Raw genomic sequence first — 23,771 nt, forward strand, 5'->3', positions numbered from 1 at the left:
AATAATAATAAAAATTTTCAAAAAAAAAAAAGAACACTCTTTCTTACCTTCCACACTCTTGTTAATTTTTTTGTCGTTAAACTTTCTTAATTCATTTTATTCGTTGACAAAAAATTACCTTAACTATAGGTTCAACGACAATCGCATACGTCAGGTTTGAAAAACAACAATGTCATACCTCATCTTACAAATTCGTCTTAATGTCAGACCTCCGTCAAATTTTCAGTTAATTTTTCTGTTAAATATTGACGTGGCTTAAGATGAGCTCTACTCCTTAGTCCAACAAGATTAAAAAATTAATCAAATATTAAATAATTAAATAATATTTTTATTTAATATTTTTATAAAATAAGTGGGACACACCCCCTACAAATTCATCACTTCACCAAATTTAAATCTGTAACCAAACACCCCCATAATCTCCCCTATTCTCCATCTCCAGACCAATTTCAAACAAAAAACCCCTAATTCCCTCAAAACCCTAACCCTACCTCGTCCATCTTCCTCTTCGGACCCATCGGCGCCTAGACGTCTAGAATGTCGAGCGACCACTGGCAATTGGTCAAGAACGACTCGTAAACCATGAAGTTCCACTGAACCATCAGCTCTGGTGAATTCAAACCCTGCACCAGCGTGTCTTTGTCGAAGCTCTTCTGTCACATCCCGGCCCGGTGTCTACCACATCCCGGGCCAGCTCCACCACCATATCACGATATTGTCCGTTTTGACCCCCGACCACGCCCTCGCAGTTTTGTTTATGGGAACTCACACGAGAACTTCTCAGTGGGTCACCTATTATGGGAGTGCTCTCGCGCGCTACTCGTTTAACTTCGGAGTTCCCATGGAACCCGAAGCCAGTGAGCTCCCAAAAGGCCATATGCTAGGTAGAGATGAGAATATACATATAAGGCTTATAGGATTCACTCCCCTGGGTGATGTGGGATGCTAGGTAGAGATGAGAATATACATATAAGGCTTATAGGATTCACTCCCCTGGGTGATGTGGGATGCTAGGTAGAGATGAGAATATACATATAAGGCTTATAGGATTCACTCCCCTGGGTGATGTGGGATGTTACAATCCACCCCCCCTTAGGGGCCTGACGTCCTCATCGGCACACCATGGCCAGGGTTAGGCTCTGATACCAAATTGTCCCGCCCCGGGGTCCACCACATCCCGGGCCCGCTCCACCACCATAGCATGATATTGTCCGCTTTGGGCCCCGACCACGCCCTCAAGGTTTTGTTTCTGGGAACTCACACGAGAACTTCCTAATGGGTCACCCATCATGGGAGTGATCTCGCGTGCTACTCGCTTAACTTCGGAGTTCCCATAGAACCCGAAGCCAGTGAGCTCCTAAAAGGTCTCGTGCTAGGTAGAGATGAGAATATACATATAAGGCTTACAAGATCTACTCCCCTGAGTGATATGAGATGTTACATCTTCGCCAACATAGGTTGGTGAAACGGGCGGAGACGCTTCACTCAGTTAGGCATGGGGCACGCCAGCGTCGTCCAGTTCGTAAACGACAACGTTTTGAAGAGCCTGGCATCAAAGGTATAGTTGTTCTGGAAGAGACAAACATAGTTGTTGCCTTTGGTGGATGGAAGTGGAGTCTCTAGAAAGACAATGAGTAGTACTTCCCACGAGAGGAGGAGAACGGAGACGGTGGATATGGCAGTGAAGGAGGTTCGTGAGGGAGGAGACGTCGTGGCGAGTGCGGTGAAGGGTAGAAGGAGGCTAATCGCGGATTACGAGGATGAAATGGTGGCGGTTGTCGGCGAGGGTGATGGGGAAATGGTGGATTAAGTTAGTGGTGCGGGAGAAATGGAGGGAGAAGAAGGCGATGAGGAACAGGGAAGCGTATGTGAAGAGGAGGAAAGCAGGGAGTGTGTGGCGCATGGCTTCTTAGAAGCAAACGAATAGGGACAAAAATGAAGGAGGCTAAGAATTTCAAGAAGGTAATGGCGGTGGCGGTGGAGGTGGTGGGGAGGAAGAGAGCTGCCGATGGGTCTGAAAGGGAAGATCCGGGAATAGGTAGGGTTAGGGTTTCAGGGAAATTAGGGGGGTTTTTTTGTTTGAATTGGTCTGGAGATGGAGAAGAGGGGGATTATGAGAGTGTTTGGTTACAGATTTAAATTTGGTGAGGGAGATGAATTTGTAGGGGTGGGTCCCACTTATTTTATAAAAATATTATTTATTAATTTATTAATTTTCTAATCCAATTGGACTAAGGAGTGGAGTCCATCTTAAGCCACGTTAGCATTTAACAGAAAAACTGACAGATGTTTGATATTGACACGAATTTGTAAGATGAGGTATGATATTGTTATTTTTCAAATATGAGGTATGAGATTGACGTTGGACCTATAGTTGAGGTAATTTTTTGTAATTTACCTAAAAATTAAAAGGAGTGAAAAATATAAAAATAGGTGTGAATAACATTATTTAATTAAAAAATACTAGAAAATATTTATTCTCTTTGCATGTACATTGAAAAATTCTTAGGAAACATACTATACAATCTGCTTTCTCATGGCTAATTGCCCAAAACCTATAATCGACTCATAAATCTACCATTTAATTTAACAAATTTATCGTTTGAAAAAAAAATACAAAAAAAGAAAAAGAAAAAGAAAAACTCTCATTGAATTTCTGAAAATAGATGGGTTTTTTTTGTTCAGAAAAAGGTGCAGTGCAAAGAGCATCACAACCGTCAACTACCAAGAAGTTAAATCAGCGGGATGCTCAAGGTGGTCGACATAAACACTCCAGTGACTCCACAAAACCCAACAAGTCACGCAAACACCCCAACGCTCCAACTTGCATGAGGCCCACGACTTACTCGGGGCCCACAAAATCAACGGTTCACAGTTCTACCTCGCGGGCCCACTTTCACAATCAGACCGCCTCAGGAAATCACCACGTAGCTGATATTAGCTGGTGAGTTGCGTTTCCCAAATGCTCACGCGCCCACTCTCCTTGCTCTTCCCTCTTCTTCGCATGTCCTCGGAGCTCCGGCTACAATAACGGAGCCCCAGCTCGCATCTCACTTTCTAGTTTCTTTTCTTTTTATTAATTAATTAATTTTTTTTAAATAAAACCACTTTTTATTATATTTTCGCCTTCGCCTCGTTCCATTTTTTTTTTCAAATTTTTCTGGTCATTTTTCTCCCTTTCATTTCGAACTGCGTTCACAGATCTCGCAAACCGTCGAAGATGGACAAACCCTGGGGTACTGTCGGCAACTGGGCCGCCGAGGCTGAGCGAGAAGAGGCTGAGGAGCTCGCGGCGGCCGCCAAGGTTGAGTCCCAGAGCTTCCCCAGCCTAAAGGAAGCCGTCAGCGCCAAGACCAAGAAGAAGAAGATGAGCCTCACTGAATTCCACAACACCTCCGCGACCCCCGCCTCTAATCGTGTCGGCCTCACTCCCGACGAGATGATGCGCCTCCCTACAGGCCCCAAGGAGCGCTCTGCCGAAGAAATGCAGTACGGTCGCCTTGGTGGCGGGTTTCCCTCCTACGGTCGCTCTGGTACGAATCCGGGTCGGGGCGGGGACAGAGAGGGCGGGGACGGGTCGTGGGGTGGTGGTGGAAGAAGATCCTACGGTGGATTCGACGACGACAGGAGGGGCGGCCCGCCTTCTAGGGTTTCTGATTTAGATCAACCGTCAAGGGCGGACGAGGTTGACAATTGGGCAATGAATAAAAATTCTCTTCCTTCTGTAGATTCCGGTAGGCAGAACCGGTATAGCTCGCTCGGTAGTGTTGGTGCTGGGGGTGGGGGTGGTGGTGGTGTTGGTGGTGGTATGGGCGGCCCAGCTTGGTCTAGGGCAGACGAGGTTGATAACTGGGCTGTTGGGAAGAAGCCTGCTCCTTCTAGGTCATCCCCATTTGGGTCTGAATTTCATTCGGGTCCGGAACCGGATCGCTGGGCGAGAGGCGGACGCGAGGTCGACAGAGTTGAGAGAGAGCGACCCAAATTGGTTTTGGATCCTCCGAAAGTCGAGTCCGGCGTGAATGAGCCATCGCAGGTTGTGAAGACCAATAAGCCGAACCCCTTCGGAGCAGCTCGACCTAGGGAGGAGATTTTGGCTGAGAAAGGGATGGATTGGAAGAAGCTGGAGTCGGAAATTGAAGCCAAGAAGACGAGTAGGCCGACGAGTGCCCACTCAAGCAGGCCTTCGAGTGCTCAGTCAAGCCGGTCTGAAGGGCCCGGGCTGCATGCAAGTGATAATGTGGTGAAGCCGCGGCCGAAAGTAAACCCCTTTGGTGATGCCAAGCCAAGGGAGGTTTTGCTGGAGGAGCGGGGTAAGGATTGGCGGAAGATTGATCTCGAGCTGGAGCATCAGGGTATTGACAGGTTGGTTTTGCTTTCTATTTTGTTAAATTTGTAGGTAGTGCATTCAGCTAAGTAATGGTTTCAATAAGTATGGTGAATTGGTAATGGTTGGTTGATTGTTTTTTTTTGCTATTAAGAATTGCCCAGTTGCTGATGCTTAGAATATTAGTCATGTATAGTTTTAGGAGAAATTTATCTGTCTACTTTCTTCAAGTGGAATGGGGAACCTTTTAAGTCATTAGTGCTTTGCTAACACTAAAAACAAAATGCTATGTCATGATTTGTCATGAGGACTGTTCTAAGCTTGCCCCTGTGAGATCCTGTATTAAAATTCGAATGTTCGCCATGTTAAGCTATTGTTTGAATTTCCTTCAAGTAGCGCTTCGAACTTTTTTTTTTATTGCTCGACTTCATTTGTTACTTGCATGGCTTCTTCATTTCTTCATCTTAGTCCCTACTTACTTGCCATAAGTTGTCTTACTAGTTAATAATCGGGAGAATACTGCTGGAATTATTCCCAACAACTACCAAGTGCATGCAAAGATGCTAGATGGGTTAGTGCCATTTGCCACCTTTGGGTTATGTGTATTGAGTTTATGTTTCAATTGAAAAGGGTCTATAGAAACGAGTAGACTAGTGTATGGTTGAAACAAGTAGATTATATTTGGGTTAGTGCTTCCTCTTGGGCACATTCTTGTCTTATTGTGTGTTTGTGGTGTGGGGGTGAAATGAGTTTACATAAACTTTTTTCCTCCCCTCCCCGATGAAGTAGATATTCATTGCATACAACTAGGCGGTCAGAGACCTTGCACAAGGCCATGTCTTTTTCTTTGCTGGATATTATGCTGAAACAGCCTGGTGTCTTTTTCTTTGCTGAATGAGTCTGATCTAATCACAAGGTACTAATTTTGTTTTCTTTTATAAATATTCAAACCTGATTGCACCTACGTGGAAATTATTAGAATTGCATTTTAATTGGTCAAATATATTATTCACTGGATTACCTTTTCCACTTGGCAGTAATTTAGCATTGCAAAATGCAGTAGGCAGATGAAACCTTACCAATAAACTCAAGTAGTTTGCCTCGTAATCAGTAGGCAAACTATTTATTTTCAACTTTCTTGTCGTGGTTATATGTAACCTGTGGGTGTCCTGTCGAATTGACCTCTTAAGCCTTTTGTTGCAGACCTGAAACAGAGGAGGAAAAGAGATTGAAGGAGGAAATAGATCATCTAAACAAGGAACTTGAGAAAGAATCTACGGATAAAGTGAACAGTGAAACTGTGCAAGAGTCTGGTGGTGATCAGCCAAGTCTACGTGATATAGTACTACAGAAGGAAAGGGAATTGGAGGCATTGATACGAGAATTTGATGACAAAGTTCGCTTTGGGCAGAAGGCCATCGATAGGCCAGGGTCTGGGGCTGGTAGGCCTGGGTCTGGGGCAGGAAGGCCTGGGTCTTCAACCGGGAGGGCCGGTAACTTTCATGAGAGGACGCCGTCTTATTCCGGGTCATTTGAAGATTCTAGAAGCGTGGAATACGTAGATAGGTCTCCCTTGCAAGGCAAAGGAGATCCGTGGGCTAGGCCTTTTGATGACAGAAGGTCATTCCATGGTGGCAGGGAAAGAGGAGGATTTCTGGGGAGCAGAGACATGGGCAGGTGAGAATAATGTGCTTCTGTGCTTTCCTGTTTACAGTCTTATGGAGGATGTTAACCTGTTTAAGAAGTAACTTGATCTGTTATGCTTAGGAAATAAATTTTTTCATTATGCTATTTAGTAGCCTGATCCCAGAACTCTCAAGAATGCATTGGGACAAAGTTGATTAATAGTTGTAAGAAAAAGTTTAAAATTGGATCAAAAACTTTCAAAGAATGACCATTTGATTATTAAAGAATTGGGACATCTCAAAATAACAATCCATTCTCGGCGATTTACGCCTGTGTAGTCAGCATAATATGTACTTTCAGAGCTAAATGTTTGTCTATGAATGCCTCAAAATGCATATGACGTTTGGTGGTTGTTTATTTGGCAGGGCAAGGTCAAGAGAAAGATGGTGAACAACTGCGCCGTTTCTATGGATTCGTTGAATTGCGCTTCTGACAAACAGGACCAAATAATATTTTGCCTCACTCTTTTTGTTTTCTTCATTTTGCTCTGGGAAATGGAGCAAGCATTATTGATTACCGGCACTGGGAAAACTCTTGCGTTGACGATCTATTGTTGCATCGTGAAACTATGTAAAATTGCAGTTTTCCGTTTTCTTTGTTGTCTGTTTTTTTATGTGAAGGAGCCTGTATTGTTCTTAGGATCCAATTTTACTGAACACCATGGGACTCACTAGTCTATTTTTGTGACAATCGTCTGGGAATTATACAGATATTTTGGTTCTTTTGTGCATGGCCTCGTTGCGGAACTCAATTTTCTCAATTTTTGTTGCGCGAATGCTTAACTCTGAATCCTATGGGATAAACCCTCGATCCAAATTCCATCTGAAGTTTCTCAGTGTTTGTGTTTAAATTTGTTTTGTACTTTTAGCTCACAAGTCAAAGTTAAAGCCAAGTTTTCTGTGTTGACCATACAAGCGATGCCGTGGAAGCGGTATCCGGAGCCTATGCTTAAACTTTTCTAAAAGGCAGTTCATTGGGACACTGTCACCATGGCGTCTCAAGGAAGTTCTTCTCCATTCAGTGACATTGAAGTCCAATGGAGATTCCATAAATTTGATAAGAAGAAACTCCTGCGGCTGTGTTGGAGAAGAATCAGTTGTGGTAGGCTTAAATAATTTCAAAAAACCAATGTGGCGTAGTCTAATTCGTTGTCAAAAAACCAATGTGGCGTAGTCTGATCCGTGTCATTGGCGGTTTTGCTAAAAGTGCTTTTATTTGGTATCATGTCAAAATCCTTATGTAACTTTGAAACACTTTTATTTACTGTGTTAGAAGCGCTTTTGATTGTCTGAAAACATTTTTAACCGTTTCAGAAGCAATTCCAAAGAGGCCGTTTATTCCCTTGTTTGATGAAAAGGGAGTGAGAGACAGCAGTAGGAGGAGGTTCAAATGGACCGTGCAAGGTTAGGTTGTACCAATAGGTGGTGGAGAGGGCCATGGGGAGTGAAGAGTGGAGGCAGTGGCAGTTGGAGTGGTTGCCAAGTCCACAAAACACGTCAAGTAATGGTTGCCGAGTCCCAGCAAGGTTTAACTTTGGCGATTCTAATTCCACCACGGATGATTTATCAGCTACATTTTTTCAACTTGCTTCTCCCTACCGCAATACATTCTTTGTTAAGCCTTGAAGTCTTACGGTCTCGGATATGGCTACGTTCATTTCATCAATGACAAGTGCTTCGGGCGGAACCTGTAATTTCTTTGAGTAGAAAATTGTTAACCATGAAAACAGCTACAATGTTGCTATTTCGCATGAACTTGTAAATGTTCTTAAAGAGATTACACTCTTGAACAAAATAGTGATATTGGTAGTCTTGCAGCGACTCTACCAACAAGGAGCAAGAGTTCTTTGGATTCACAACACAGGTCCCCACGGCGATTACCATATCCATTGTGGGAGGAATGCGATTGTTGTGGAAGCTATGGCGATTACTGTGGGAGGAATGCGATTGTTGTGGAAGCTATGGCGATTACCATATCCATTGTGGGAGGAAAGCGATTTGTTAACGGCACTGAAGTTGAGATGGGATGCGGTGCACTATTCCGATGCTGCAAACGACTTGATAGCCAACCAAACTATGGGCGGCTCTTTGTCCAACTCTCCAGCCTCAATCGCTGAAGCATGTCGCAATCCTCCACAGTTCTGATTCAACTTCAAGCGGATAACTTGTTCTATAAGTTTGGTACGGCTTTAATATTGTACTTAATCATTGAGGTGAGAGTGTTTAAATTAAGGATCCAACCTTGTTTTGTTCTTGAATAAATTTAAACAACCGATGTGGACACCTAACAAATGAAATCCAATTATATTTGCGATGATATCACAATTCATCTTTTATTTCATAAAATTATGTTTCCAGATTATGCTACTTGCCTGCCCGTTGACCTTCAAATCTGTAAGGCTATTCTATCGATTTCACAAAGTACGAAGTTCTTATGGACCGTGCGAGGTTTATTTCCATCGGCAGGTGGTGGAGAGGAAAATGGGGACTGAAGAAGAGTGTGGAAGCAGTGGCGGTTGGAGTTGTTTTAGTTGCTGCTCTTTCAACTTCCTTCGGCCTTGTACCACAGAAGAAATCGTGCAGCGCTTGTCAATTCCCGGCAATGTATAACTTTGGGGATTCAAATTCGGACACTGGTAGTTTCTCAGCGACATTTTATCGGCTTCCTTCTCCCTATGGCTATACCTTCTTTGGTAAACCTTCTGGCAGGTTCTCAGACGGGCGTATCATCATCGATTTTATAGGTTAGAGCATCATCTGTTGTCATTACATTGTCTTCAAATTTAAGGCTACTTATAGACTTTTATTTGCCTTTCTTTTGCAGCTCAAAAGTTGGGGTTTCCATTTTTAAGTGCTTATCTGAATTCTATCGGAGCAAACTTCCATTTTGGAGCGAATTTCGCGATTGGAGCATCTACGATTCAGCCACTAGATGTCAGGACGTTTGGAGATGGATATAGCCCCATCTCTCTTAACGTACAGCTTTCGCAATTTGCACAGTTCAAAGCACGTGTAAATGAGCTTTTCCCTCGAGGTAAGGATATATGTTTGCTGAAGACGTTTTACTTGAATAATATTTGTTCATTATGCTGCTGTTGCACTGAATGACGGATTGATTTTCAGATGAAAGGTCATACGTCAAGGCCGGCCTCCCAAGAGCAGAGGACTTCTCCAAGGCCTTGTACACTTTAGACATTGGACAAAACGATCTTAGTGCCGGGTTAAGCTGGAAGACGGCAGACCAGCTGCTGGAAAACGTCTCCAGCATAACAGCGCAGTTAGCCTTGACAATCGAGGTAACCAGTTTCGATCTTCCTCTTATTCATTTCATGAATCACTATTGTCGGGTTAACTTTATTAACACGAAGTCAGAAACAATTTCTCTCCAGATTTTTTTCCGTCATAGTTGTCATATGAAATGCCTAAAATCCCGATGGCTCTATAAACAGATTGTTTAATATGTGCAGCAACTCTACCAACAAGGAGCAAGAGTTTTTTGGATTCACAACACAGGTCCGCTCGGGTGCTTGCCGTCAACTCTTGCATATAAGATGGCAGAACCCGGCGACCTGGATCAGAACGGTTGCTTGAAGCGGTACAATGAGGTGTGTCAAGAATTTAACAGGCAGCTCAAGGAGAGAGTGCTTAAACTAAGAGCCAAACTTTCAGAAGCAGTCCTTACTTACGTCGATATCTATGCAGCAAAATACACACTTATCAGTGAAGCGGAGAAGTATGGTAAGTCTTTTCCCTCTTCATGCATTTAGCTAGTGTCTCTGTGCTTCATTTCTTCGGCGTATCCAAAACCCTAAACCCTTTTGTCTCCGTTGTGTGGAATGCGCAGGTTTTACGAGTCCTCTAGCTCAATGCTGTGGAAGCTACGGTGATGTCCCTGTCCGTTGTGGGGTGAAAGCTATTGTTAATGGCACTAAAGTTGGAGGTCCTTGTAGCAATCCTTCTCAGCACATTAACTGGGATGGAGGGCACTATTCTGATGCTGCGAACGAGTGGCTAGCCACCCGCATTATGGACGGCGCATTCTCTGATCCTCCGGTTTCAATCACCGAAGCATGTCACAAAACTCCACAGTTTTGATTCTACTTCAAGTATCCCGGTTGGGGTTGTAGCATTGCTTCGAGTCATGGCGCAATTCCGGTCTTGTAATCTTGGCACGTCAAAGAATACTCAACCGAAAAAGAAACAAACAAAATGAATCTCTAATCAACTGGAAATTTAGTGATTCAAATTTGAAGCAATGGCGATGACACATTTTCAGGATTTACTTTATAGAATGAACTCTGATCGAAATTTAAGGTCACCTTTAATGATCAACTCTGTAAAAAATCAACCAGAAATATCGTTCAATTAACGTTGAGCATAGTTTTTTGTGTTTCATGAACAGATCTGGGTACCTGAAAGAGGGAAGAGCAAAAAAAATTGAACTGTAAAATAGAGAAAAAAGACGACTTCACTGGGGATCGAACCCAGAATCTCTGGTTTCGTAGACCAGCGCCTTATCCATTGGCCCATGAAGTCCGGATGTCGATTTGGCTAGGATTTAATTTATTTAATCATAAAAGGGCCAACAGTTGAAAGCAAATTATTAGGAGGGTGTAGTCAAACTGGGGGGGGGGGGTTGTAGTAGTCTTGGTTATATATATTTTTTGCTCTCAAATTCTACAAAATCTATAACTTATTGAAATCCTCTAAAATCTTAATTTTTTTAATACACTTAAATTTGGATGGATTTTAAAATCCTTTAAAATCTTTTAATTGACTACACCTAGATTTGAATAGATTCTAAAATGATTTTAATTGACTACATCTAAATTTGAATGGATTCTAAAACCCTTTAAAATCTTTTAATTGACTACATTAGGATTTTAAAATCTTTTAAAATCCTCTCAAATCTGAGTTTGACTACACCCTCTAAGATATTAAAGGATTTTAAAAGTGATAGATTTGATAGGATTTAAGAAGATTAAAAACTACTACAAAATTCATATGCATTTTAAAGAATTTGAATGGATTGTGATGGATTGTGGTGGAAGGTTTTGAAATCCTAGAGGATGAGGTTGGTTTCTTTTTACTCTTGGCTATATATACTTTTTACTCTTAAATCCCATAGAATCCACAACTTATTGAAATCCTCCAAAATTTTAATTTTTTTTAATACACTTAGATTTGGATGGATTTTAAAATACTTTAAAATCTTTTAATTGACTACACCTAGATTTGAATGGATTCTAAAATCTTTTAATTGATTACACCTAGATTTAAATGGATTCTAAAATCTTATAATTGATTACACCAAGATTTGAATAAATTATAAAATATTTTAATTGATTACACCTAGATTTGAATGGATTCTAAAAAATTTTAATTGACTACACCTAAATTTAAATGAATTCTAAAATCTTTTAATTCACTGCACTAAGGATTTTAAAGTCTTTAAAATCATCTCAAATCCGAGTAGACCCCTCGTGAAAAATGCCAGGCGCTTACAGTCAAGACCGATAAAAGCGAGTTGTAGGGAAACTAAACAAATACAAATCGACAAATTCGGCTCCAAAAGCCAAAAGCCGATTTCAGCAAGATAAGTGATTGTCTTTTCTTTCTCTTCTTCTTTGTTTCCTCAGACGGTATGGAATCTCATTTCTCAAAACTACTAGTTGCGACTGCTATGTTAATTTTACTATCAGTGAGCTTGGCAGCCTCATCGTCTCCATGTAAATTTCCGGCCATATTCAACTTCGGCGACTCAAACTCCGACACAGGCGGCTTGTCTGCTCTCTTCGGCCAGGCGCGTTCGCCCCACGGTGAGTCCTACTTCCACAGCCCCGCCGGCCGTTACTGCGATGGCCGTCTCGTCATTGACTTTATAGGTACTTTTCCACACTTTTCATCTTCTTCCGCAGTGTTCCAAAACGTCCCGCTTAAACATGTCTAGATGCTCGCCTCGCCTAGACCTCCTAAGTTTTGAGTTACATTTTGATCACTTTAGTTAGAAATTATTTGATTTTTTTATTTAAAATTAAATATAAATAATATCTGACGAAAATTAACATCATGATGTACGATAAATGATTATAATGTATGAATTTCTAAAATTCCTACAAAATGAATCCGAAGACGATGCTCTTCCTTTTTTTTTACCATGATGATCGATTTAACTATTCATTTATTTTTTTTGGTCGTGCAATTATTCATTTCATGTACTTGTTTGTCGATCATTTGAATAGAAATATTCCACCGACGCTTAGGTTGATTGTAGAGTGAAATAAAATATTATGTCCCAACTCAGGCATCAAAAGTTGCTCTTACTTTAATGTTACGTTTTTAATGTTGAAATACGTCTCAAGTTCGAACAGAATTATTAGAATTCTGTAATTGCAATTCAATTCTTCTTTGATATTGACGTGCGGGAAGTTCTTAGTGCAACCTTCAATTTTTTCAGGAAAGAGAAGATTGGTGCTTCGGACATAGATTGTCAATGAAGAACTAATTTTGCCTAACCCTTCCGAAAAAAAAAAGTGTGACGTGTAAATGTGGATAAGATAATTGAGTCAGTGTGGGAAGCTACCAAAAACGCCAACCCGCCTCTGTTTTAACTTATATGACATCACATGGTTTTATACAGGAAAAGAATCTAACCAAATCAGATTATCTGACAATTAGTAATTGGACTGAATCTGTAATATTAGTACTACGGGTCTAGTTTAGCGGTTCTTGGTCGACTCACATGAACGACGTTGACGTTTATAGTTGTTTTGAGTTCGATATCTGATTAAAATTTTGATCATATTGTGTGGTTTTTAATCATATTGTGTGGTTAAGCTTAAATTCATCGATTTAAAGTAGAATATAATTGTATAATAAAAATATAATATTTTAATTGAATGTTCTGTTTGCAGCGAACAGCCTCAAATTACCGTATCTTAGCGCATATCTTGATTCTGTGGGAAGCAACTTCACTCACGGAGCCAACTTTGCCACGGCGGGCTCAACCATCAGGCCGCAGAACACAACCATTCGCCAGAGCGGGTTTAGTCCCGTCTCCCTGGACGTTCAGTACAATGAGTTCTACGATTTTCAACCAAGATCCCAAACCGCTCGTAGTCGAGGTCACAATTTGACATGTGCACATATACTTTTCTTTCTGTATTTTAGCGGGTTGCATTTGTGCGTTTAGCATATGTGGCAAACTATGATTTACACGTAAGGAAACCGAGCAGTGTCCTTACGCACATCTACACTGTTTATTCGTTGAGAAAACTTGTATCAATGTAGGCTAATCCAGAAGATCAGTTGCAATGCAGGTGGAGTTTTTGAACAGCTAATGCCTAAAGCAGAAGATTTCTCTCGTGCTTTATACACATTTGATATTGGCCAGAATGATTTAACATCCGGTTTGTTCTTGAACATGTCCACTACCCAAGTCAAGGCATATGTTCCTGATGTGCTAAACCAGTTTAGCAGCATTGTTAAGGTAATAAGCAATTCAAACTGTGCCTAAATTTGGATTTAATTAGTCATTAATTTGGTTGTGATGTGCTTTCTATGTGTACTCACGCAGAATGTATACAGTCAAGGAGGTAGATACTTTTGGATACACAATACAGGTCCCATTGGTTGTCTTCCCTACGTATTGGACCGCTTACCAATCCCAGCCGCGCAGCTTGACAAGGCCGGATGCGTCACGCCTTACAATAAACTTGCTCGGTTTTTCAACCGGGGATTGAAACAAGCGGTGGTTCAGTTAAGAAAAGAACTACCATTGGCTGCAATCACTTATGTTGATGTTTATTCAGCCAAGTACTCCCTCATTAGCCAACCACAAAAGCATGGTAAGCCTTCCTAGATTGAAACCACTTTTGTCAAGTTTATGATGTCGTGTTTTGTATTCTTCGACGGTTTGCTGACATGTAATACAAAATGTCGCAGGATTCGAGCAACCGATAAGAGCATGTTGTGGTCATGGTGGGAAGTACAATTTCAACAAGCACATTGGATGTGGAGGAAAGATTAGGGTTCATGGAAAAGATGTGTTAGTGGGAAAGGCATGCCAAGACCCATCACTTTGGGTGAATTGGGATGGTGTGCATTTCACTGAGGCAGCTAACAAGAGAGTCTTCGATCAGATTGTAGATGGTTCACTCTCAGACCCACCAACTCCATTGAAATTTGCTTGCCATAGAAAGCAGCAGCAACCTCATTAGAATTTAGATCTGATGCTATCTTTTTTTCAAAAATTCAAATAAAATACTTTATGTCATCAGAATCTTTTGTTAATTTAATCTTTATTTTTTGCTAGGATTAAGGACCAAGTGGTGACCTAATGTCTCTCCAAATTCTTTAAATTCATTTTTTTCATCTGCTTTCTCCTTCGGTCTGTGTGTATATGCATTCCCTATGGAATCACATTCCTCAAGAATACTAGTTGTGACCACTTTGGTGTCGCTCACGTCGAGCTTGGCACCGATATCATTGGTTTTGGCCTCGACTTCATGCAAGTTTCCGGCTATTTTCAACTTCGGCGACTCAAACTCCAACACCGGCGGCTTCTCTGCAGTTTTCGGCCAGGCGGGTCCGCCTCACGGCAGTCTTATTTCCACTGCCCGCCCGGTCGTTGTTGCAATGGCCCCCTTGTCATCGACTTCATAGGTACACTCCATTTTCCATCTTCTCATCCATACAGTTTGTGAGTACGGTAGACTACTGGACTGGTAGCTATTGCCTAAACTTTAACCTCAACGAATATACAGTTCATTGACCTTTTTACTGTATTTTTTATTTTATTTTTAGTTTCCGTTGTGCCATGTGATTGAAAACGATCTACATTATAACACGTGGATTAATAACATCTCTAAATAATTGCTCAAGAAAAATTATCTAATATTTAACGCTCGATTGAACGCTTTGTTTTCAGCTAAAGCCTCGGATTTCCATTTCTTAGTGCATATCTTGATTCAATGGGCAGCAACTTCACTCTGTTAGAATATGAGCATGAGTATGAATCGGTAAACTTGGTTGTAGGATTAGAGATTAAGTAGGAAGTCTTGTTGGGAATGGATTTGTAAATCCATGTTGTAACTGGACTGCTATTTGGAATGAATTGGAATTCTATATGGATTTTAATAGGGGAATACTTACAGAATTTGGCTAAGATTGTATAGTATATATATGGTGGCCTTTGCTCTCGCAGTGTGTACTCGATATAAGACTAAAACCTATTATTAGTTGAGAGTCTCGTTCACTGAAGAGAGGAGAAGGTGCACCACGACTTTGATGCAGAAATTGTTAAGATTAAAAGCACACCACAAAGTAGCACACAAATATCCTATTGATTTTCCTTACTAACACTAAGATTTGCCAATTGTAGCATATGAAAATAAGGGTCTTTCTCGCATAAGATTGTTTTATCTAACTACTTAAAATGGCAGAAGATTGTTTTATCTAACTACTTAAAATGTCACAAAAACTGGGTTGTTGTCCCTACTGACTAGCTACCGAAAAATAATTATTAGACTGACTTACACTTATCTAAAGTCTACGAAATTTTATATGCAGATACTAGACACACAGAGCTACACTCACACAAATTTTTGGGATTTTTGGAGTTGATTTGCTATTTAAAATAAATAAATAAATAAAGAGAACAAAAACAGATTTTTAAGTAGTTTACAAATTAAGAAAAACGAGTTAGGGGAATTGTTATCCACCACCAAATAATCACACAAACATGTTATGTTTAATTCAAATTCCTTTTATTTCCGGATGAAGATGCTCAAGTTGGCTCAATGTTAGAACTCAACATATTACTTTTTCTTATGTAGTATGTTAAGAGAATGACGTTTTCAACTTAACTTAGTCCCTAGCATGCAATCTAGAATGGAGTGTTCATAGATTTAACAAGTAGAAATCATTAAGAACGAAAAGAGTTTGAGTCATCACAAGGTATCGTAAGTATTGACGTTGTCTTACTTATCCTAGAAATTGGTTCACAAGTTAATCGCAATTAACAAGTACTACTCTAGAACATATGTAGGTCCTCATTCAACAAGGGCAGGCACACATATATTCATAGCATTAGAATCCTAGATATGCTTACTAAGTATGCATCCATAGAAAACACATAAAGAATTCATCAATGAGACAAGTAGTGAACCAATTTTCATCCATTATAAGTAATTCAAACGAAATGTCATAACAAACTTGCAATCATATTCGGGGCTTCAAACAACCCCTAACTACTAAAAATTTAGTTACACAATCCTTAAGTTAAAACAAAAAATAGACATGAGTTTGAGAAAATAGAACCAAAAATTTTCAACTAAGGCTTTCTCTTTCCTTCCTTCCCCAACACTACTTTTAAAACAATTCTTGCTGCATCATTTTCTTCTCCTTAACTCACCCACTAATAGCCATTTAGTGATGACAATAAGTGAAAGGAAATGTAAAACAATTGTAACTCCTTGGGTAGCCTTTATGCCAATTACTCCCTCTTAATCATCATCTTTAATTTCATTTCCTCTGATATTTGAATAGGTGTCAGCTGGTTTGTTCTTGATTGCATCAGTTTTGGCTGCTAGATTTATTGGATTTATTGATTTCAATGCTTTCTTGTCAGTTACAAACTGCTCAGCCTCTTGGGAACCTTTCAGTGTTAAAACGGTGATAACTTCTTCTAAAAAAATGATATTAACAATCCGTGAAATTCTTCAGAAAATAGACATCCGTAGCTTTCCAAGCATATAAGGCTCATTCTCTAATTCATTCTGAGCTATCCGCAACTTTCTTCCAAAGTCAGCTGACCTGCACGGGCAGTTTTGACGAATTTGTTACTTAAAATTTCACTTGTGTTATTTTTCTTTTCTTTGCTTGACAAATCCTACAAAACACAAAAATAAAGTAAATAACTCAAAAATATAAGGAACTAACTAAGAAAAGACAAGTGAATTTGATATAAAATATATATAAATATGAGCTTATCAGAAATCAAGCATGGCAGCAGCTTCAAACTCTTCTGCGGGTATGTTTTCTCTTTGTGCATTGCTTTATGGTTTATGGTTTTGTGTTTTGATCACGGTAACTTGCTTTGCATGATCCTGGTGCTGTGTTTACGCTAACACACTCATGGAGCCAACTTTGCAACGTTATCCCCAACCGTAAGACCCCCGAACACAACTCTTCGTCAAAGTGGAATCAGTCCAATCTCCTTGGACGTCCAATACGACGAGTTCTACGATGTTCCTTCTTCGAGATCCCAAATCGTTCGTAGTACTACTTGGATTAATATCTAGTTTTCTCTAGTGCAGCTAATTGTAGCCTTTTAAATAGCAAATGTGTCAACTGTCAAGCTAATATTGTTCATACTTCGACCTTATAAACTTCAATGTAGGTGGAGTATTTGAACAGCTAATGGCTAAAGCAAAAGATCTTATCTCTCGCGCTTTGTACACGTTTGATATTGGTCATAACCGAAAACATCGATTTTCTTAATCATAATTTAAGGATCACATGTACAAAAGATCAAAGAAATTAAAATCGTTTAATCATGAGTATCTATCAAGCAAATGAACGCATACACACGCAAGTACTATCTTTCTTTTTAAATTCTTTTTTCAAGACCATGCTATCAAAGTGGGAACTGGATCCTTTTCTGAGCTCAGGATGGAGATCCTTATGAGCAGCTTATTCAGGCTGTTCAAATTTGATTAAATGGTTATAATTATTATAACTTTTAGAGGAACCTCCTGTTTTAAGTCGTTGGATCAAATTTCAACGGTCCGAATGGGCTGCTCAGGAGAGGATCCAATTCCATCAAAGTGGTCAATGCAGTTGGCAAGAAACAGATAAAGAAAGACCCCCTTTCGTCGTCTCTCTATAAAAACAAGGCCGTCTGCTTTTCTATACTTCTCCCCTTGAGTCACTGTCTCTCTCTCTCTCTACACACTCAACACATGGAATTTGTTTTCTTAAAACATCATGTTCTCTTCGGCCTTGTAATTTGGGCAACGCTGCTTCCGAGTCCCGGCATTTGCACAGGGCCATGCTCTTTTCCGGCCATATTCAATTTCGGAGATTCGAACTCGGACACCGGGGGTTTATCTGCAGCATTCGGACAAGCCCCTTACCCCAACGGAGAGACCTACTTTCACGTCCCGTCCGGCCGTTTCTCCGACGGCCGTCTTGTAATCGATTTCATAGGTACTGCTTCTGCAACATCTTTCTGTTTGCCAGCTATGATGTTATGATCAGATTCTCAATTAGGAACTTTAATGTCTCTGTTTTCCTTTGCTATAATGTTTGTTTCACTTGAGGACTGTAAAATTAATGTGAAAATGTCACATGCATAGATCTCAATTGTCTCAATTAGCAACTCTTAACAGACCAAACTCAAATATTTAGGTCTATTAAAACACAGAATTTAAGTCTTTGGATAGTGAATGTCACCCAACCATCCCGATTTAAATTTCATGACCTAAAATATTTTAATTAGTGAAATGGTTTTAATATACATTAAAATTTTGTACTTTTTTAAAAAATTTATTTTGTTATTTTGATCGTTTTGGATTTAAATTTTAACGGTTAGATAGGTTTACTATCAGATTTTAAAAATATATATCTGAACTTTTAAATTAAATTAAAAAATTGCCCTAAAAAAAAGAATTTTGATCTGTACCGTAGGACATCGGAACCTAACTATTGGCCATCACGTCAAAGTGCTGTGTGTTTTTTGAAAAGGAGGGTGGGTCCCCCGTTGGACATGCGAGAGCAACTTTTACAATGGAGGGAGGCCGCGCGAGATCAAACAAGATGAAATACAAAAAGATCTTAAATGTAGAATGTGTCTTACAAATAACACGATCAAGACACCGCTGCACTTGTGACCTGACTCATGAAGTCAGTTTTATTTACATGTCCAAATTATACTAATTAAGAAGTTATTTTCTTGCTGTCGTTTGAAAGCGGAAGGCTTGGGGTTGCCTCATCTGAGTGCATTTCTTGACTCGATGGGATCAAACTTCAGCCATGGAGCCAATTTTGCCACAGCTGGATCAACCGTTATACCTCCAAACACAACCATTTCCCAAAGTGGGGCGAGTCCCATCTCATTGGACGTGCAGCTTCTTCAATTCTCCGACTTCCGCACACGATCCCAAATTTATCGCACAAAAGGTTGGTTACTCCTCTACCAGCCTTGAATTCCTTTTACTTCTCGAGCCTTCATCTGACCGTTAAATTCAGTAATATATATTTAACGCCATATAGAATGTCTACCCTTGACATAGGTGAATTATTTGAGAAATCGCTGCCGAAGGAAGAGTACTTTTCTCAAGCCCTATATACCTTTGACATCGGCCAAAATGATATCACTGCTGGCTACAAACTCAATTGGACCGCAGAACAAGTCAAGGCATATCTTCCATATGTGCTCACCCAGCTCTCAAATGCCATCAAGGTTGATCTTTCTTTCGTTTTCATTTCATGTTTTCTTTATATTCTCACCATTAGTAGCTCACTCGCACGAGATGAGTTGATAGTAAATGTATCTGAGACCTGCAATCTATCAACGATTAGAAATGGTTCACAGGCGCGTGAGCGGCTGATGTTAACGCTACTTACAATTTGATATGGATCTTTTACAGAATGTATATGGTCAAGGAGGAAGATCGTTTTGGATACATAACACAGGCCCACTGGGCTGCCTCCCTTATGTTTTGGTCCGCTTCGTCATTGATCCGGCCCAAATAAATAAATATGGGTGTGCGGATCAGATCAATGAGGTGGCCCAATTTTTCAATCAAAGATTAAAGGAAGCTGTGGTTCAACTCAAGAAAGATCTTCCATTGGCTGCAATCAACTATGTGGATGTCTACTCAGTAAAGTACACCCTCATCACCCAAGCCAAAAAATATGGTAACACCTCACTTCGCTTATATGATTGGAAGCAAAAGTTCTGCGATGCATCAATGTATTGCTCACATTGCCGTTTGGTTTCATATAAAATTTGACCGTCCAACTGAGTAATGTATTTTATACACCGATTCTTAGTAAAAAAAAGTTCACAATTTTGAATCTGTAGGTTTTGAGAATCCCCTCATCGCATGTTGTGGTCACGGTGGCAAATATAACTTCGACCGGTACGCAAAGTGCGGGGCCAAGAAAATTATCAACGGCACAGAGACGTTGATAGCCAAATCGTGCGATGATCCAACGGTTCGGATCAACTGGGACGGGACCCACTTCACGGAGGCAGCCAACAAGTGGATATTCCAACAAATTGTGAATGGCTCCTTTTCGGACCCACCAAACCCGTTGAAAACGGCCTGTCGTTGCAGTTAGGGAGGACCACTGAATCACCAAACTCACGCTTGTGTTCTGTGGGTGTTTTTTTCCTTTTGCTTTTTCACTTGGAATGTATTATTGGGCTTGTATTTTTGCCAAACAGAAGAATATCAAACAAAAGTGGATGGGCCACCAAAGAGGCCCATCATCCCATGCCCTCGAGGATTTATGTTCCTGTCGTTTTAGGGGTTTGCATGCATGTCACGTGATTGGCATGCCGTTATGGGCCAACCCTAGATTTTTATATGTTTCTTATTTTCACTTTGGTACTTGCACTTTTCAGAAGATTCAACGGTCAGATCCTTGAATAAGAATATTACTTTATATCCTAGGGTTTTGGATAAATATACCATCTAGGTTGCAACTCTCATAAAAATATAAAATAGATCGTTTTTATTTTTGTTTTAGTTTTAATAAATTATAAGAAACTTGTTAAATGCTTAGATGTATACTAATTATATGTTTGTTTTTAATGTTTTTAATATGTTTTAGCACTTTATAATTTATTCGTCATTCTATTTTGTAATTTGTGTAACTCAATACAATTAATATAAATAAGTTTTTTTTTTTTAACAAACGATATTATCTACTATAAAAGAAGAGGTATTATATAATAAATTTAACTAAAATTAAAAAAATCTCATCTACTCCACTTAGACGCCTCGACACTAAGTCTCTGCCCGACGTTTGACCAACACCTGAACATAAAATTTAAGTGATACAAACACAGTTATCTCATAATCACGAAAAGAATTTGACTGTCGCACGAAAAGAATTCGACTCTCACACAAACTATCAAAAACAATTATACTAAAAAACCAATAATAAAATTAAGTACAAAAAGAAAAACAAAGAAGGAAAAAAAAAACAAATATATACGTCATAAATAGGCAATTGGATAAATAGGATTTGGAGGATTATGGGACAGTGATCCAATGTGTCCTTGTCTAATCATGTTCCATGCTGCCCAATTCCAGCTGTAGCAAAAACTCCTAAACCACTTGGCCCCACCTCTTCATAATTCACATCATATCTCGAAATCTCACTCTTAATCTGCATCAACGTGGACCCTTAATCACCCACATTTATCCTTAATTACTTACCTTAACTTAATCCAATCATGCCGCTAATCACCTCATTCTACCTTCCACGCGTAGACAAATAAGGTAAACACAGAGGATGCCCCACCTACGTTATCATGGTCGTCTCCCACACCAGAACCTACCTTTTCGGTCAAAGGTTGATCAACGGCCGAAAGCGACGGGGGCTCAGCCGTATGCTCCGCCGATACCGGCTTAAATATAAACTTGCCGTGCCTCGGACCGGAGCAAAATAGCCAATCATGAACATCCCAGAAAATTTCAACTCTGTTTCTGTTCACGTCAACACAATCATTGCCTCTGAACTTCCAGTGAAGCCGCTTCACACGAACGGCTTGGATCCCATCAATCTTTATCTCCAACTCCGGATCAGACCCATCTGAGCCGTTGCTGCACTCGATCAAAATCTCATGGAAATTCTCCTTCTCGTGAAACTTGATTCGTGTCGAAAACTTCCTCTTCCCGAACAAATGCTCCCTCCTCGAAACCAGAATTGGCTCTATGAGCGACGGCCGGCAGCCAGTTTTTCTGAATGCGTCTTTTTTCTGATCGCCAACGAGCAAAACCACCTCGTCTTCGCAGATAATGGCGACGTAGTAGTCCGATTGTGGCTCCGTTTCGCCGTTGAATTTGGCGGCCTTGAGGTCCCAGACGACGTCCACGGCGCTGCCGTCCACCGTGAATTGCTTGGAGCCTTGCTTGCGCCAAAAGTACCACGGCTTGAGCTCAACTTTGCACCGGTACTCTTCGTCTCTGTTTTGGCCTTGCACCGAAACAGAGAGGCCGTGGAGTAACAGATTCTTGCACCAGGTGACGGTGATCAGCCGGCACTGGCCGGCTATCTTTGTGCTGTACACTGACATGAACACGCTCTGCCCCGACCTGATCACGCCGGTTGGGGTTGGATCGTCGGCCGGCCTTGGAGTGCCGGCTGTGAAGCAGGCCGGAATTCCAATTGAATCGTGCATGGTTACTGAACGAAATGTAAGAAAACCAATTGATTTAACGAACGAAAGAGGAATGCGTTCGATTAGCTAAGATCCTCCCGGAAAGAATTTCGCAGGTTTTCTTACAACATGGCATCCAACCCAAACTGGCAGACTTAGAGGAAGAGAGAAGCGAGGCCGAGAGGAAACAGTTTATATTATGATAGTACAAGCGATACTCTACACTAAACTTAAAACGTAAAGCGCTTACGTTTCATGTAAACTGTGCGAGCTTTTTTCCCATCTGTTACTGGCTTTCTGTTTATAACAAAACCTACTTTATTTCGTCTTGGAAGTGGTTTGGGTATGGAGGATAAGTTCGATCTCAATAAAATCTATCTTTTTCATGCATGGAAAAAAGCAAACGAGCACCTTTTCCATCACGTACGAAGTTCATGTGACACCGTACCAGAAAAATAAACAACTCAACAGGTTAATGTTAGGGAGGGCATGTGGGTGGGGTAAGGGAGACTAATTTGGATTAACGATGTCGGTAATTATGTTTCCACATGGTTTACGTGTTTTAATTAAAATTTCTACTGTTTTACCACGTCTTTTTTTACTCCAGGATTGAACGGTAGGGAGCGAGTTGTGTGTGGGAAGTGAGTAGATAGCAGGAATCCTTGTTGGCAGGTGCAGAAAGATGAGAGGAATCTGCTTTGCTCCAACTCAGAGTCTCCACTAAACGAGCTCTAAGGGATTATGGCGGGCGGGGAGATTTACAGTCTGTATATAGTAAATTTGGTGAAATGGAAAGAACAACATTTCCGTGATACAATTAAGACTAAGGAACAGATTAAATGAATCGATTGTTACCTTTCTCAAGAGTCAGTTTGATCGACTGCTGAAGTTGCAGAGTCGGGAGCAGCCTACTGAAGCTTCATTTATCACGACTTACGTTCAGTAGGGCAATTACAGTCGCTCATGTGCGCACACAACATATACATCAAAGGTGAGCAAGAAGCACTAACGAAAGACTGGTGGTCCACGAGTGCTATCATTGAGCTTTTGGAAAGAGAGAAAGTGTTACTTGCAGTTAAAGAATCTAACGTATGGCTATGGTACCTGCACAGCTTTCTCTATAGCTAGCTTTCTGGAATAATATGCTTATGTAGATTTCTTATGACGTTGATGAAGATATACGGGTGCAAGGCGATCATATGAGGGATAACCTTCAGCAACTCAAGGATGCTGTCAGGAAGACCATGCAATGTTTCTGTTATACTGGTAGATTTGGTTGAAGCGGTAACACCTCTTGCTGAAAAACCAGCAGCGCGTGATCGAACTGATTGAATTTGGAAAATCTTTGCAAGTTGCTATAGGA

The 23,771-nt window shown here is 40.5% G+C and overlaps 6 protein-coding genes and 1 non-coding gene across 8 annotated transcripts; 5 read left to right on the forward strand and 2 right to left on the reverse strand.

The window, feature by feature from the left end:
* Positions 1–3,002: 3,002 nt before the first annotated feature.
* Positions 3,003–6,737, forward strand: LOC137731095 (eukaryotic translation initiation factor 4B2-like). Its single transcript, XM_068470171.1, has 3 exons — positions 3,003–4,362; positions 5,528–6,001; positions 6,376–6,737. The coding sequence occupies exons 1-3, from the start codon at positions 3,221–3,223 to the stop codon at positions 6,398–6,400; spliced, it is 1,641 nt and encodes a 546-aa protein (XP_068326272.1). The 5' UTR covers positions 3,003–3,220; the 3' UTR covers positions 6,401–6,737.
* A 709-nt stretch (positions 6,738–7,446) lies between these two features.
* LOC137731415 (uncharacterized) lies at positions 7,447–8,154 on the forward strand. The gene is made up of 2 exons (XM_068470522.1): positions 7,447–7,535; positions 7,740–8,154. The coding sequence occupies exons 1-2, from the start codon at positions 7,447–7,449 to the stop codon at positions 8,152–8,154; spliced, it is 504 nt and encodes a 167-aa protein (XP_068326623.1).
* Positions 8,155–8,443: 289 nt separating this feature from the next.
* Positions 8,444–10,104, forward strand: LOC137730665 (GDSL esterase/lipase At5g14450-like). The gene is made up of 5 exons (XM_068469635.1): positions 8,444–8,753; positions 8,834–9,043; positions 9,133–9,305; positions 9,477–9,747; positions 9,854–10,104. The coding sequence occupies exons 1-5, from the start codon at positions 8,444–8,446 to the stop codon at positions 10,102–10,104; spliced, it is 1,215 nt and encodes a 404-aa protein (XP_068325736.1).
* A 368-nt stretch (positions 10,105–10,472) lies between these two features.
* On the reverse strand, positions 10,473–10,545 carry TRNAR-ACG (transfer RNA arginine (anticodon ACG)). The gene has a single exon. It is a non-coding gene; the product is annotated as a tRNA-Arg (tRNA).
* A 958-nt stretch (positions 10,546–11,503) lies between these two features.
* Positions 11,504–14,493, forward strand: LOC137731462 (GDSL esterase/lipase At3g26430-like). 2 transcript variants are annotated; one of them, XM_068470570.1, is made up of 5 exons: positions 11,504–11,828; positions 12,924–13,133; positions 13,329–13,498; positions 13,586–13,856; positions 13,954–14,493. In XM_068470570.1, exons 1-5 carry the CDS (start codon positions 11,654–11,656, stop codon positions 14,226–14,228), a joined length of 1,101 nt encoding a protein of 366 aa, XP_068326671.1. In that variant the 5' UTR covers positions 11,504–11,653; the 3' UTR covers positions 14,229–14,493. The 2 variants fall into 2 exon arrangements, with proteins under 2 accessions (XP_068326671.1, XP_068326670.1); XM_068470569.1 differs by having other exon boundaries at positions 11,506–11,894.
* A 3,432-nt stretch (positions 14,494–17,925) lies between these two features.
* Positions 17,926–20,719, forward strand: LOC137731463 (GDSL esterase/lipase At3g26430). The gene is made up of 5 exons (XM_068470572.1): positions 17,926–18,219; positions 18,982–19,191; positions 19,305–19,474; positions 19,662–19,932; positions 20,099–20,719. The coding sequence occupies exons 1-5, from the start codon at positions 17,973–17,975 to the stop codon at positions 20,356–20,358; spliced, it is 1,158 nt and encodes a 385-aa protein (XP_068326673.1). The 5' UTR covers positions 17,926–17,972; the 3' UTR covers positions 20,359–20,719.
* A 593-nt stretch (positions 20,720–21,312) lies between these two features.
* LOC137731416 (uncharacterized) lies at positions 21,313–22,429 on the reverse strand. Its single transcript, XM_068470523.1, has 2 exons — positions 21,506–22,429; positions 21,313–21,414 (listed from the first exon to the last, which is right to left on the reverse strand). Exons 1-2 carry the CDS (start codon positions 22,427–22,429, stop codon positions 21,313–21,315), a joined length of 1,026 nt encoding a protein of 341 aa, XP_068326624.1.
* Between the last annotated feature and the right edge of the window lie 1,342 nt (positions 22,430–23,771).

This window comes from Pyrus communis, chromosome 4 (genome assembly GCF_963583255.1).
Source record: "Pyrus communis chromosome 4, drPyrComm1.1, whole genome shotgun sequence".
In the NCBI taxonomy this organism is placed as follows: Eukaryota; Viridiplantae; Streptophyta; class Magnoliopsida; order Rosales; family Rosaceae; genus Pyrus; species Pyrus communis.

Bases quoted from the DNA above. Each gene is read 5' to 3' on its own strand.
- LOC137731095 (XM_068470171.1), top strand. From the start codon at position 3,221: ATGGACAAACCCTGGGGTACTGTCGGCAACTGGGCCGCCGAGGCTGAG. The intron at 4,363-5,527 runs GTTGGTTTTGCT...CTTTTGTTGCAG, and splicing joins GAGCATCAGGGTATTGACAG to ACCTGAAACAGAGGAGGAAA. The intron at 6,002-6,375 runs GTGAGAATAATG...TTTATTTGGCAG, and splicing joins GGGAGCAGAGACATGGGCAG to GGCAAGGTCAAGAGAAAGAT.
- LOC137731415 (XM_068470522.1), top strand. From the start codon at position 7,447: ATGGGGAGTGAAGAGTGGAGGCAGTGGCAGTTGGAGTGGTTGCCAAGT. The intron at 7,536-7,739 runs GTTTAACTTTGG...CCATGAAAACAG, and splicing joins GGTTGCCGAGTCCCAGCAAG to CTACAATGTTGCTATTTCGC.
- LOC137730665 (XM_068469635.1), top strand. From the start codon at position 8,444: ATGGACCGTGCGAGGTTTATTTCCATCGGCAGGTGGTGGAGAGGAAAA. The intron at 9,044-9,132 runs GTAAGGATATAT...ATTGATTTTCAG, and splicing joins AAATGAGCTTTTCCCTCGAG to ATGAAAGGTCATACGTCAAG. The intron at 9,306-9,476 runs GTAACCAGTTTC...TAATATGTGCAG, and splicing joins AGTTAGCCTTGACAATCGAG to CAACTCTACCAACAAGGAGC.
- LOC137731462 (XM_068470569.1), top strand. From the start codon at position 11,654: ATGGAATCTCATTTCTCAAAACTACTAGTTGCGACTGCTATGTTAATT. The intron at 11,895-12,923 runs GTACTTTTCCAC...TTCTGTTTGCAG, and splicing joins TCTCGTCATTGACTTTATAG to CGAACAGCCTCAAATTACCG. The intron at 13,499-13,585 runs GTAATAAGCAAT...GTACTCACGCAG, and splicing joins AGTTTAGCAGCATTGTTAAG to AATGTATACAGTCAAGGAGG.
- LOC137731463 (XM_068470572.1), top strand. From the start codon at position 17,973: ATGGAATTTGTTTTCTTAAAACATCATGTTCTCTTCGGCCTTGTAATT. The intron at 18,220-18,981 runs GTACTGCTTCTG...GTCGTTTGAAAG, and splicing joins TCTTGTAATCGATTTCATAG to CGGAAGGCTTGGGGTTGCCT. The intron at 19,933-20,098 runs GTAACACCTCAC...TTGAATCTGTAG, and splicing joins CACCCAAGCCAAAAAATATG to GTTTTGAGAATCCCCTCATC.
- LOC137731416 (XM_068470523.1), bottom strand. From the start codon at position 22,429: ATGCACGATTCAATTGGAATTCCGGCCTGCTTCACAGCCGGCACTCCA. The intron at 21,415-21,505 runs GTAGAATGAGGT...ACGTTGATGCAG, and splicing joins TATTTGTCTACGCGTGGAAG to ATTAAGAGTGAGATTTCGAG.